General features: G+C 42.0%; 1 protein-coding gene across 1 annotated transcript in view; it reads left to right on the top strand.

Moving 5' to 3' along the window:
• The window catches only part of ltbp1 (latent transforming growth factor beta binding protein 1), a 440,667-nt gene that overhangs the window by 364,019 nt on the left and 63,353 nt on the right, over window positions 1–13,295 (top strand). The window contains 4 exon segments of the mRNA XM_034184166.1: window positions 8,666–8,788; window positions 9,926–10,051; window positions 10,153–10,281; window positions 11,652–11,780. Coding sequence (XP_034040057.1) covers window positions 8,666–8,788; window positions 9,926–10,051; window positions 10,153–10,281; window positions 11,652–11,780 — 507 coding nt within the window.

Genomic DNA, 13,295 nt, shown 5'->3' with positions numbered 1-13,295 from the left:
TGTGACATATGTTACCCTGTAACATGAAAACTAAGCATGTCAGATGGTGCAAACTATTCCTTATTAGAACCCTATTAACCCAAATAATAATTTGCATCATTTTTTACTGAAATTGGAGCAACTTTAAATTTTGACCCCTGTACAAACAGAACTTAACCTTTGTCACCATTTTTGCTGTTTTTACCTCATAACTCCAGAACATTCCGTCATAGATAGTCCAAACTATACCTTTTTGGAATCATTATGATCAGACAAGCAATGTGATATAGTTGTCAACATGATTAGAGCATTTTTAAAGTTTGACCTCTGTGTAATTCTTCATTGACCCCTGCCTGGCTACAGCTACCACCCTGGGATGGCAATCATACATTTTTGTGTAGGCCATGGTACACTGAGGCTGGATTCTAAGTGTTGTTTCATCCCCTTAAGTGGTACCAAAAACCTGCTTGGCCCATGGACTATAGATAAATGCACTACATGTAACCACAGCATTTTGCAATTTTTAACAATTCATTGATAACGTGCATTACTTGTTAACTGACATTTGTGAAATCCGGTGCCTCCACTAACTATCCAACAGTTGGCAGTACATCTGTGGGATATTACATAGGCAAAATGAAATTGCTCTTTCAGTCAATATGGTGCATCAAAGTTTACGAGATTAAATGGGATTTGATCTTATTTGGTGAGCTATGAGATGATAGTACATATTGGTTTTAACTTGCTGTCTACGCAAATTAAATGGGGTGGAATAACTCACTCACTCACTCATCTGCATTTTTGCTGGCCCAGCCACATGCTGTTGCCAGCTTAGGGAATAGACATTGTCAATGGTTCCTGGATTCAAAACCTGAACCTTGAACCTTGGTTAACAAGATACTTATAATCCACAGGCAACATCAGTAAAGCTTTTTAATGTGATGATGTTGCCATTACTCACAGAAAAGCTGAGTCTGGATCAACAAATTATGGATTTCAGTATTTACTCTACAGTTGACTTTGCTATCCAATAAGCAAGAGTCATTTAAGTTTAATTATTAAAGACTGAAATTCAAAACTGCTACTGTTTATCAGTGTAATATTGAGCAATTATAACGTGCCACTCTAAATGCTCTGCCTATTTACGTGCAGTGTGCACTCCTCAAGCTTTTAATTAGATCTGCTCTCAATACTGTTTATCATCGTGGCTATCTGACAAATCACTCTCAACTTCCACAATATGCGAGAAAAAAGTGCAGGCAATTATTCCCAGAAACATGTTCACAAATTTTCTGTATTTGTTCTTCATTTTATTTTTTATAACATACAAACAACGCAAGAGTGAGTATACGCACACACACACAAATGAACCCAGAAAAGCACAGCAAGACAGGCAGACAGCTAAGGTCATAACAGTACACCCTGGAGTGGCTCCAAATGACCTAAAACCAAGGAAGCAATGAAGCAGAATGCAGCTGATCATCCACAGCAGAGCACGGACATCTGGAAACCAGCTGAGGAAGGTGTCTGGCAGTTGGCTGGGAACCCGCAACAAGATGTCCAGAGGGTATCTTGGTGACCAAATCGAGAAAGGGTCAGAGGGGTGTGCTGACTCTCAATTGCCTCTGAATCAGTAGCTAATGAGGTATGCCAGCTTTCGGTTGTCTCAGGAACTGGAGCTTGAGAGGCACACAACCCTTGGCCACCTCGGATACAGGAACTGCTGCTGGAGAGCCACTCTGACTCTGCTGTCTTGGAGAGAGGAGCTGGAGATGTGTGCTGGCACTCTGCAATTATCTGGGAGGAGATAAAGTGGTCACAGCATGGCAGAAACATCTGGAAGACAGCTCGGTGTCCATAGCAGGGCAGAAGCATCTGTATAGTGGCTGGGTGGCTACAGCAGAGGTAAAACTTCAGGTGGATGCCAGGGTGACCAAACAGGGCTGAGACATATGAAGTAGAGTCACTTGATACAGAGAGTAGCGATATGATGAGTCGGAAAAAAAAAAAGGTCACGTGATTCGTGGTGCCATCTTGGGGCCAAAATGCCGTTCACTGTTAATCTGTCTGCATGTAAATCCAGCTATTTTATTTATTTATTCACTGAAAATGCCAGGTTTTGTGCATTTGGATGCACAAATAGACACAACAAGGGCTTCATGATGTACATATTCCCTTTAGATTCGAACAGAAGAAAAATTGTGAAAATAAAGCCAGCCATGTGGGATGGAAGGCGACATTGTCAAAGGTTTGCAAGATATATTTGTTGTTCAGTCCCATATACAGTAAAACTCAACTAAACCATCATCATATAAACCGAATATTCACAGTCACCGGAAAAAAATCCCAGGTTTTTGTATTGTTTTCCATTTAATAAACACCGTATATAACAGATTTTGTATAATGGATTTTCACTCACCTTGGCTAAAATGGCTTGTCCGATCACAATGTATTTCCATTAAAAACCACTCGCATGTGGAACTAGAGTCATTTCCATGATTAAAAGACCGACTGTTTATTTTTTTCACACCGTGCTCAGACTCGGAGCTGCAGCCTGACGTGCACCTGTTAAATCAGACACAGCAAAAAGCTGTGATTTGACACTTTTCTGCTTTCACTCCTTCATCTCCCATCATATTTTAATAGTTTTTGCAGTGCGCTCGCTGATTACATTTTGGGATCACATACATTTGGCAGAAAAGTGCACAAATTTACAGAACGGAGTCAGATTAAGAGAAAATTGTATAGTTTACCGCTGAATTGGAGGTGATGATTGTAGAAAGAAAAGCTTTGTGAGGGTCAAATTAGTCCAGAATAAAGCATAATCCAGAAACTTTAAAACTGTCACTCACGCCATTGCATAACACGGAGTTACAGAGCTGCAGAAGCATAAATCAGGCTTTAAATTCATTAACTAAAGCATCATAAATTATAAATTTATGTAAATTTTATAATTTTTTTATATTTGTTTTGATATATTTATTTTGGATGTGTTTCTGTATGTGGTTAACTGATTAAAAAAAAACATTGAAAACATAAAAGGTTAATTCAGTAGTTCAGCACCTTTAGCCCCAAAATGGCGCCATGTGCTAAGTTGACGCTACTCTCTCAATAAAGGGACCCTAATATGAAGGCGAGCTGGCAGGCTGCAGCAGCTGCACTGATGCACCTGGCAGTTGAGACAAAACAGGGTCAGAGGGGCTTTCTCAGGAAGTATAGCTGTATGTGTGTATGTGTGTAAAAAGGACCACCAACAATCATGCTAAGTTTTTCAAAACTTTCAGGTCTTGGAATTTACATATTTAGCAACATTGCTAATATTAATCCAAGGGGCATGACAGTGCAGGAGTATTACAACCTGGCACCTCCCACCCAGTGGCCCAGTGTGTACATACATCTGGAGTTGCATCAGGAAAGGCATCCTGCATAAAAGTTCTGCCAAACCAACATGTGGATACATTTAGGATTTGCTGTGGTTGCCCCAAGCAAAAACAGGAGCAGCCAAAAGAGAGCCTCCGCAGTAGTTATTCCAATGAGCTGTCTTTTTGTGTTCTTAAAATATCCATTTTGAAAAAAATGTATCATGAAATAAAATCTTCTCTTTACTCCCAAAATATTTTAGTCTTTTTAATCATTGTGTTGATCCTCAGAATGTCCAGACATTGAACCCAACTCATTTTCATGAAACTTTAAAATGACAGTAAATGACTCCTTTATCATATGGTTAAGAGTAATAAACCTTTTCATTTTGGGTATGTCATTTAGCAAACAATTACTTAGAAACACCCGCAGGTCATGCTTCTTTGGCTGCTCCCATTAGGAGTCACCACAGCAATTCAATGGTTTCCATCTGACTCTGTCACACTAGCTACCTACATTTTGGCCTATTTCAAGTTACAGTTTATTTCATTTATATAGCACCAGATCACCACAAAGTTGCCTCAAGGCACTTCACACAACTAAGGCCTCACTTTTCTCCGCCTGCCTGCTGGCTCCATCATCAGCATCTTCTCCTTACATACCCTGGATCCCTCCTCTGCACGTGTCCAAACCATCTCAGTCTTCCTTCTCTGACTTTGTTTCCAAACCATCATAGCTGTGCCGTCTCTCTGACGTGTTCATTCCTAATCCTGTCAATCGTTGTCACTCCCAAGGAGAATTGCAACATCTTCAGCCCTGCCAACTTCAGCTCTGCCTCCTGTCTTTTTGTTAGTGCCACCATCTCTAAGCTGTACAACATAGCTGGTCTCATTACTGTCTTGTAAACGTTTCCCTTCACTTTTGCAAATATCCTTCTGTTACCAATCTGCCATCTTTCTAAACCCACTTCACCCTGTCTGCACTTTCTTCTTCACCTCTATACCAGAATCTCCACTACTTTGGATAGTGAACCCCAAGTACTTTAACTCGTCTACCTGTGGTTCTCTACTCCTTGTGACCACACTATTCCACCGGGTTCTCTTTCATTCACACATGTACTCAGTCTTGCAGTTACTGACTTTCATTCCCCTTCTTTCCAGAGTGGCTCTCCGTGTCTCCAGATAACTCTCAACCTGCTCTCTACTCTTGGTGCAGATTGCATTGTCATCTGCAAACATCAGAGTCCATGTGTCGGATGTTCTCCATCAACCTGCCTATCAAAATTGCAAACAAGAACAGACTCAGAGCCGATCCTTGATGTAATCCCATGTCCACCTTGAAAGAATGTCATGTGGCACCGCCGCAACGCGCGGAATTCCTCCGCTCCTCTTTCCATGACAAAAACTCCTGTAACAGTGGAATGTGCCGTTCATTTCCAAACTGGATGCTGTGTTTTATCCGGGACGTCCTCTGACTAGCACAGGAATTGCGGAAGACGTGGACATCAGCACTTTTTCGGCACATTGAGACAGACATGCGGAGGAATACTGCGCGTCGCGATGGAGCCGCATGGCGCAAAGCAACGCCATGATGAAGCCTCACAGGACATGTTCTGGCATGTCCAGGCTCATTCACAATTTCTCGGTTAGTCACACGACTGAAAACCCACCGACAGCCGTCTGAAAGCCATCTCAAAGCCATCCTGTGAGACCAACACGGAGGTGTTTTTGTGCCGCGCCATGAGAACAATCCTCTACTTTTCTTTCCATGAAAAAAACTCCTTTAACAGTGGAATGTGACGAAAAAGTACTGATGTCCACGTCTCCTGCCATTTTTGTGTAAGTCAGACGACGTCCCGGATCAACAAAGCCTTCACGTTGGAAATGATCTGGTTGTTTCAGCGGGGTTTGAGCCTGTCGATCGGCGCTCGGAGCGCGGCGCGCTCTCAGCAGCTGTGGGCGGTCTTTAAACCGGCTGGAGCACTCCTTAATCTGTGTAATCCCCATAAAATCGTCCCTCAAAGCCATTTGAATTTTCTGAATGGTTACCACTTGGAGGTCTCTCACAGTTTCTGGAAAAAATTGATGCAGCAAAGCACCAAATCGTTCAGACATTTATTCGCAATAAAAATCTGACGAGAGGGGTGGACCACTGCTCACACAAAGCCTGCTCACAGGCGAATGACGCAACCGACAGGCGTGAAAAAACTCACGCATGCGCACGAAGGTTCAAGCTTGGCTGATGCAATCACACGTGATTCAAATCCATATGGTTTTTGAAAAAAATAAAAAGGTCGGATACTTTTCTAACAGACCTCGTATACTAGTATATTTAGTCATGGACATGATGAATATTGTTACCTGCTGGACTGTTTCTAATTTTGATTGGTATCAATGGAAAATGTCTTCTGTGAACTGTCTGTATCTTAATATATTATTATTAAGAATATATGCAGTCATATTTTTATTGATTTTATCAATTGAAAAAAATCATATATAGATTCATTGAAAGATTTTGGCAATAAATTTGATCCTGTTTACAGTCAATGTTTGTTATAGTGTTGTTTTTTAGGACATCTTATTTATACAAATAAGAAGTGTTCACTATGGTCCATGAAGTATAATAAATATATTAAAAGAAGTGTGACAGTGTACGTATGTTGCACACGAATCAAAGAATGAAGATTATTGAATAACAAGACGCGTACGATTTTTATTTTATCATTGGGCAAAAATGCATCTGTCAGATTTTCGCTCTGGATCTCGCCCTGTTGTACATATCCTGCGTCACCCTCACATACACTCAACAAAAATATAAACACAACACTTTTGGTTTTGCTCCCATTTTGTATGAGATGAACTCAAAGATCTAAAACTTTTTCCACATACACAATATCACCATTTCCCTCAAATATTGTTCACAAACCAGTTTAAATCTGTGATAGTGAGCACTTCTCCTTTGCTGAGATAATCCATCCCACCTCACAGGTGTGCCATACCAAGATGCTGATTAGACACCATGATTAGTGCACAGGTGTGCCTTAGACTGTCCACAATAAAAGGCCACTCTGAAAGGTGCAGTTTTGTTTTATTGTTGGGGGGGGATACCAGTCAGTATCTGGTGTGACCACCATTTGCCTCATGCAGTGCAACACATCTCCTTTGCATAGAGTTGATCAGGTTGTCAATTGTGGCCTGTGGAATGTTGGTCCACTCCTCTTCAATGGCTGTGCGAAGTTGCTGGATATTGGCAGGAACTGGTACACGCTGTTGTATACGCCGGTCCAGAGCATCCCAAACATTCTCAATGGGTGACATGTCCGGTGAGAATGCCGGCCATGCAAGAACTGGGACATTTTCAGCTTCCAAGTATTGTGTACAGATCCTTGCAACATGGGGCCGTGCATTATCCTGCTGCAACATGAGGTGATGTTCTTGGATGTATGGCACAACAATGGGCCTCAGGATCTCGTCACGGTATCTCTGTGCATTCAAAATGCCATCAATAAAATGCACCTGTCTTCTTCGTCCATAACAGACGCCTGCCCATACCATAACCCCACCGCCACCATGGGCCACTCGATCCACAACACTGACATCAGAAAACCGCTCACCCACACGACGCCACACACGCTGTCTACCATCTGCCCTGGACAGTGTGAACCGGGATTCATCCGTGAAGAGAACACCTCTCCAACGTGCCAAACGCCAGCAAATGTGAGCATTTGCCCACTCAAGTCGGTTACAATGACGAACTCGAGTCAGGTCGAGACCCCGATGAGGACGACGAGCATGCAGATGAGCTTCCCTGAGACGGTGTCTGACAGTTTGTGCAGAAATTCTTTGGTTATGCAAACCGATTGTTTCAGCAGCTGTCCGAGTGGCTGGTCTCAGACGATCTTGGAGGTGAACATGCTGGATGTGGAGGTCCTGGGCTGGTGTGGTTACATGTGGTCTGCGGTTGTGAGGCTGGTTGGATGTACTGCCAAATTTTCTGAAACTCCTTTGGAGACGGCTTATGGTAGAGAAATGAACATTCAATAGACGAGCAACAGCTCTGGTTGACATTCCTGCTGTCAGCATGCCAATTGCACGCTCCCTCAAATCTTGCGACATCTGTGGCATTGTGCTGTGTGATAAAACTGCACCTTTCAGAGTGGCCTTTTATTGTGGGCAGTCTAAGGCACACCTGTGCACTAATCATGGTGTCTAATCAGCATCTTGATATGGCACACCTGTGAGGTGGGATGGATTATCTCAGTAAAGGAGAAGTGCTCACTATCACAGATTTAGACTGGTTTGTGAAAAATATTTGAGGGAAATGGTGATATTGTGTATGTGGAAAAAGTTTTAGATCTTTGAGTTCATCTCATACAAAATGGGAGCAAAACCAAAAGTGTTGCATTTATATTTTTGTTGAGTGTATGTCTCTGCCACTTCAGACTTCCTCATACAATACCACAACTCTTCTCTTGACACAAGGTCATCAAGGGTTAATGCCATAAACTCAGGTTGACAAACAACCAGCTCTTTATTTTCTAAACCTTCTTGTTCCAGTTAAGGGTCACAGTGGGCTACAGCCTGTTCCAGTGGTCAGTGGTTGAGAGGCGGGGTACATCCTAGACAGTCTGTGAGTGTATTGCAGGGCCGACACACATATAGACAGAAAAACACATTCACACTCCCACTCATATCTGTCAATTATTTATTGACAGATATGAGTGGGATGTTTGTATGTTTCCACTTTACTGTGCCAGAACTAGACAGAGGGTTTATGCCACTTCTCAATGCTAGCAGTCTCTATCATTGTAGATGGCATCCTAGGAGTCTTATTGCTTCAATGTGGTTTTCCTTTTTTAGCTGTCACTATGTTGTGAATTATGCATATATATGATAAGCAAAAGGATATCAGAGTAGAGATAATTAGTTATAGATGAGTAGTTGTGTGTTTGTACTAGCATTTCACCAAATTATAACCACATTTTCCATAATCTCTGCTCTTTCCTGTTACTTTGAATGCTTTTACTGCATATGTGCTGACTGAGTCTTTCTGTTGTGCACTGTATATCAGCCCAGTGGAAGATGGCAGAGGAAAAAATATATAAAATTCTGGATAGCAAATGGTGATGCCTGCAGTTCACGGTTTTCTTCACTTTTAGGTGCAGGACAACTGGTGCTCAAACAACATATTCAAGCAATTCTTTGTTCTGTAAAGTCATGACATTAATTGTCCTTTACTGACATTGTTTTTACTTTGTTTTTAATTATATAATATCACAAAGCCATTGAAGATATTCCATAACTGTTCATTGTTTGTGATGTTTCAGATGCCGATGAGTGTCAGGATGAGCAGATTTGTACCAGAGGCCACTGCCAAAACACAGAAGGTTCCTTTATCTGTCACTGTGGGCCAGGCTTCAGGGTGTCACCAGCTGGTGACCAGTGTAATGGTAGGACATAACCACAGAAACTGTTTGAGGCCATACTTTGGTTTATGCACATTTTACACAGTTAGTTCCCCCTCCCAATCCATAAGTGTATTTCTGAGTTTTCAACTCAATGTCTCCACTTGAAGCTTTGTGTTGGCATCCTAATTTAACACACTGGTCACAAATTATGACCCCCCACCCCTTAAGTGCGATAGATAGATAGATAGATAGATAGATAGATAGATAGATAGATAGATAGATAGATAGATAGATAGATAGATAGATAGATAGATAGATAGATAGATAGATAGATAGATAGATAGATAGATAGATAGATAGATAGATAGATAGATAGATAGATAGATAGATAGATAGATAGATAGATAGATAGATAGATAGATAGATAGATAGATAGATAGATAGATAGATAGATAGATAGATAGATAGATAGTTAGTTAGTTAGTTAGTTAGTGCTGAAATCGCATAGCTGGGGAGTTTCTACATATTCACCTGTTGGCTGAAAGCGTTCTCAAGATGTGGTTGCGATTTGAGACCATGAAGTGAGTTGTCTGTCAGCATTTCATTTGAAAGAAAAAAATGTCCCCAGTGATGCCCATCACAGACAGCATCATTGCTCTGCTTTGATAGTTGACCAAATGTTTTTTCATGTATGGAAACAGAAACAAGTTAGGTCAAAATGAGGAAAGTATAGCAGATGATTAACTTGTCATCCTTATATCAGCATGAATGTCCTTGGGAGTTAAACTCTTATTCTGGCAGGTACTTGATGACACCACAGTGATATTTTTTTTTAATTCAGATGAATATTCACCAATACCAAAAACTGTATTAGCAGAAAATAAAACTAAAGTTAGTTTCATTGAATGCATAAGTTCCATTGATTTTGCATTGCTTTTTCATGTGAGTCTATGAATTTTTCAGCTGATCCTTGTAGAATTATGGCTGTGAGGATGTTGATCAAATGGCAACCGTATTCACTTGTAAAGTTAGATAAAAGGAGATTTTTCACAATAGGACACGCTGATGGAGTTTTTTCCTTCTTGCATCACTGTGCTCTTTATCTCAAACTACATCATCTGCAATGTGTTGCAAATGCAGCCTAGATCATGGCTGATGTCATGTCTCCGGATGTTTCAGATGTAGATGAATGTGTTGAAGAAGCCAGGCCCTGTGACTATGTAGGACAGTGTGTTAACAACATGGGCTCGTACACCTGTAACTGCCACCAGGGTTTTCGACAGGTCAATGAAACCCGCTGCCGAGGTGAGCACCGTGTGTATGGTTAAATTCACGAACCACCACATGTGGTTTTGATTTGATAAAAAGCGCACACAGACGGCAGTGTTCTCTGTTTGTCTCTCCAGATGTTGATGAGTGTGCGGATGATCCAGAGCTCTGTTCTCCTCACGGCGACTGTCTGAACACTGAGGGATCCTACATATGTGTGTGTGAGACTGGATTCACTGCCAACCTCCATGCACTCTCCTGTGACGGTATGTTGCCTCACACACTGCATACTGCTGCAACATTTTGGAAATCGTATGTACGCATTTGAAGTTTTGTGACCAAATAAAACTACTTCCAAAGTACATGTGCCATAGTTTCATAAATATAACAGACAGTAAGGTGGAAAAAAGCTGGGAAATCTGACACTTCGTGAGTGCACTGGCCCCTAAACCAGTTGGTAAATTTAAATGATACATTACACAAGAACACCATATGAACTTGAAGATGTGCACAAAGGGAAATATTTCCGGTCCAGTGTCTTCAAGGGGACAAAACTGAAGGATTCCGTTCTATACATGCACAGGGACAATTTGGTGTTGCTGCTTAGTATCGAGTACAAACAAGAAAAGAAAACCTGTGTTTGCACGGGTTCCCTCTGGGGGCTCCGGCATCCTCCCACTTCCAAAGACATCCACATTAGGTGGACTGGTGACTTTAAATTGACTTTATGTGTGAGTGGGCGTGTGAAAGAGTTTGTCTAATGGTGTTAGCCCTGTAATAGACTGGTTGACTGTCCAGGGAGTACCACTGCTCTCCCCAATAACTGATGGGATAGGCTTCAGCCCCCCCCCCAATGACCTTTAACTGGACTAAGCACGTGTAGTAAATAGATTGATGGACTTTTACTTCCAAACCACTCTTTTTTTTCTTTCTTTTCCTATGTTATTATCTTCATCGTTTCACCTCAAAATCCTCAATCTCACTGTCTCTGGACTTCAAGAATAAAAATGAGCAAAATATCTTTAATTGCTTTTACATATGCTGTGCCTCTTTTCTCCACCAACGTCTGTGCCAGAGCTGTTTTTAAATGCCCTTTCCTGCCTTAGAAAAATAAAGAGAAAAAAAAAGAAAAGAAACAGACGAGACGACATGAGCACGCTGTCTAGACAAGGAGGGATATTTGTTGCTCTCCGGCTCTTGATTTATGCAGGGAGCTGTGTGTGTGTGTGTGTGTCCTTATGAAAACGCTTTACGCACGTCTTTCCAACAACCTTTAACACCATCTGCTTTGTTTCCATCAACAAAATGCGTCATTATTCTCTGCACTTCATTTCATTCCATTTTCACCTTAAATGTCATTTCCTTAATCTCTTTGAAATAAAATAAATTAAACAGTGACAATACTGAATGTACAAAAACAACCAACTTTTATTTGTTGAGCAGATTTTTATTAACCAGAATGTAATTTAAAGCAGATAAACAAACACCGCTTAAAGAAATCAAGTTGAACAGAAAACAGATGGCACAGACTGAAGTGTTTCACTTGTGGATTGGTGGTTTTATTGCATATGATCTCACAGAGCTTTATGTTACTGACCAAACAGTGTACTCTTTATTTTCTGAATGTCCTCTGCAGATATTGATGAGTGCAGCCTGAATGAGACAATCTGTGGCCCTCACGGCTACTGTGAGAACAGACTGGGTTCATTCCGATGTCTCTGTGATCAGGGCTACCAGGAGGACCAGGAAGGCCAGAGCTGTGTGGGTAAGCTGGAGTTGTCAATGTGTGTACAGTAACAGAACACAACAATGCACACAACACAATATGATTCATGAATATCAGATGACACACAGCGGAGTAATAAATATATTTGCATGAATGATTTGAACCGAAGGGCCCCTTCACACACAACACGATTTAAGCCGACTAGCGCACGAAGGAGGAATTGCATGCCATCCGTGAAAAATTGGAGCTGGCTCCAATGCCTCGTACACGTATCACTACAGCTAACATCTAACACCGCTCACCTGACACTTAGAAAATGTGTGGCCATTCGCACTGTTAGCATGGGAAAAGTGAGCAGATGGTCACTTTTGAGCTGGATGTGAAACTTGTCTAAGTGCCACCACGAGTATGGTGTTGCAAAAAGCAACACACATGTGGTGCGTGTGTCTTGCACGTGTGCCCCCCCCACCCCCCCACACACACACATGTGGCATGTGGGGGCACACTTGCATAAATTGCTTATATGCATGTACAGACATGAACACATGCAGGGCGGACAGCTAGGTCAGAGCACACACAGCATGTGGAGGCACCTCCCATCTGCTGACCAGAGACATAAATGATGGCTCAGTGCACAGGACGTGTCATAGTACAAACACAGAGACCACAGCCAGGACAGGTATATTATTAAGTACCGGCATAAACAATTACATAACAATTAACTAATAATGATCACATAACAGAGAGTGACACATTGGTGTGTGCGCTGAACTGACAGGGGGCGTGTCCTCCAACATCAATTGCTGTTGAGCTCTCTGGTTCTGGACGTCCCAGGTGGAGAACACATACCATGTTTTGAAGGGCATGAACTAACAGCTGTCCACTGTGATGCTTGTGTGTCTGCTTGCTGTCCTCACGTGGACATACATAAAAACATATATCACTGTTGCGATGGGATGCAGCGAGCGAGCGTATGGCACACAAATTGACAGGCTGTCCCAGATGAAATGGACCGTCACATCATAACACGCAGCGGCCGATCTGAATGTCACATCACCCACATGAGCTGTGTTCCACATGATGCCATGTCTGTCCTGTGGCGCCGTTGACAGGACACGTGTGTCGGGCCAGACACGCGCGCGATACCGGCTCGACACACCGGGCCAGCAGATGTGGCCATGATAAGAGTGCACTGCTTCATTTATGTCATTTCATGACTGTATGTCTGTGACCATGGGTCATCTACAGAGGAACAGACGGTTCATACTTGTATTGTTCGCTCGATAAGAGGGATTTAATACAATGCTGTGCTTTTTTTTCTGGTGTGTTGTTTTATTTTTTTGAAATACGTTTATCTCCTTGTTGATTTCAGACATTTTATGTACCTTTTATATGACAGCAATGGTAGCGCAGTGGTAAAGTTTCTGGCTGGCAATCAGAGCTTTTGCAAATTGCAGGTTCTAATCCAGTGGGTGGCATGTATCTTTTTTTCCACAGCAACTGCACAATAGAGAGTAGGGTAGCTGCTGAGTATGCGCAGCAGCTGAGAACACG

Source organism: Thalassophryne amazonica, chromosome 13 (genome assembly GCF_902500255.1).
Source record: "Thalassophryne amazonica chromosome 13, fThaAma1.1, whole genome shotgun sequence".
Classification (NCBI taxonomy): Eukaryota; Metazoa; Chordata; class Actinopteri; order Batrachoidiformes; family Batrachoididae; genus Thalassophryne; species Thalassophryne amazonica.
The sequence above is the reverse complement of the archived record's forward strand: the minus strand, read 5'-3'. Positions and strand labels throughout refer to the sequence as shown.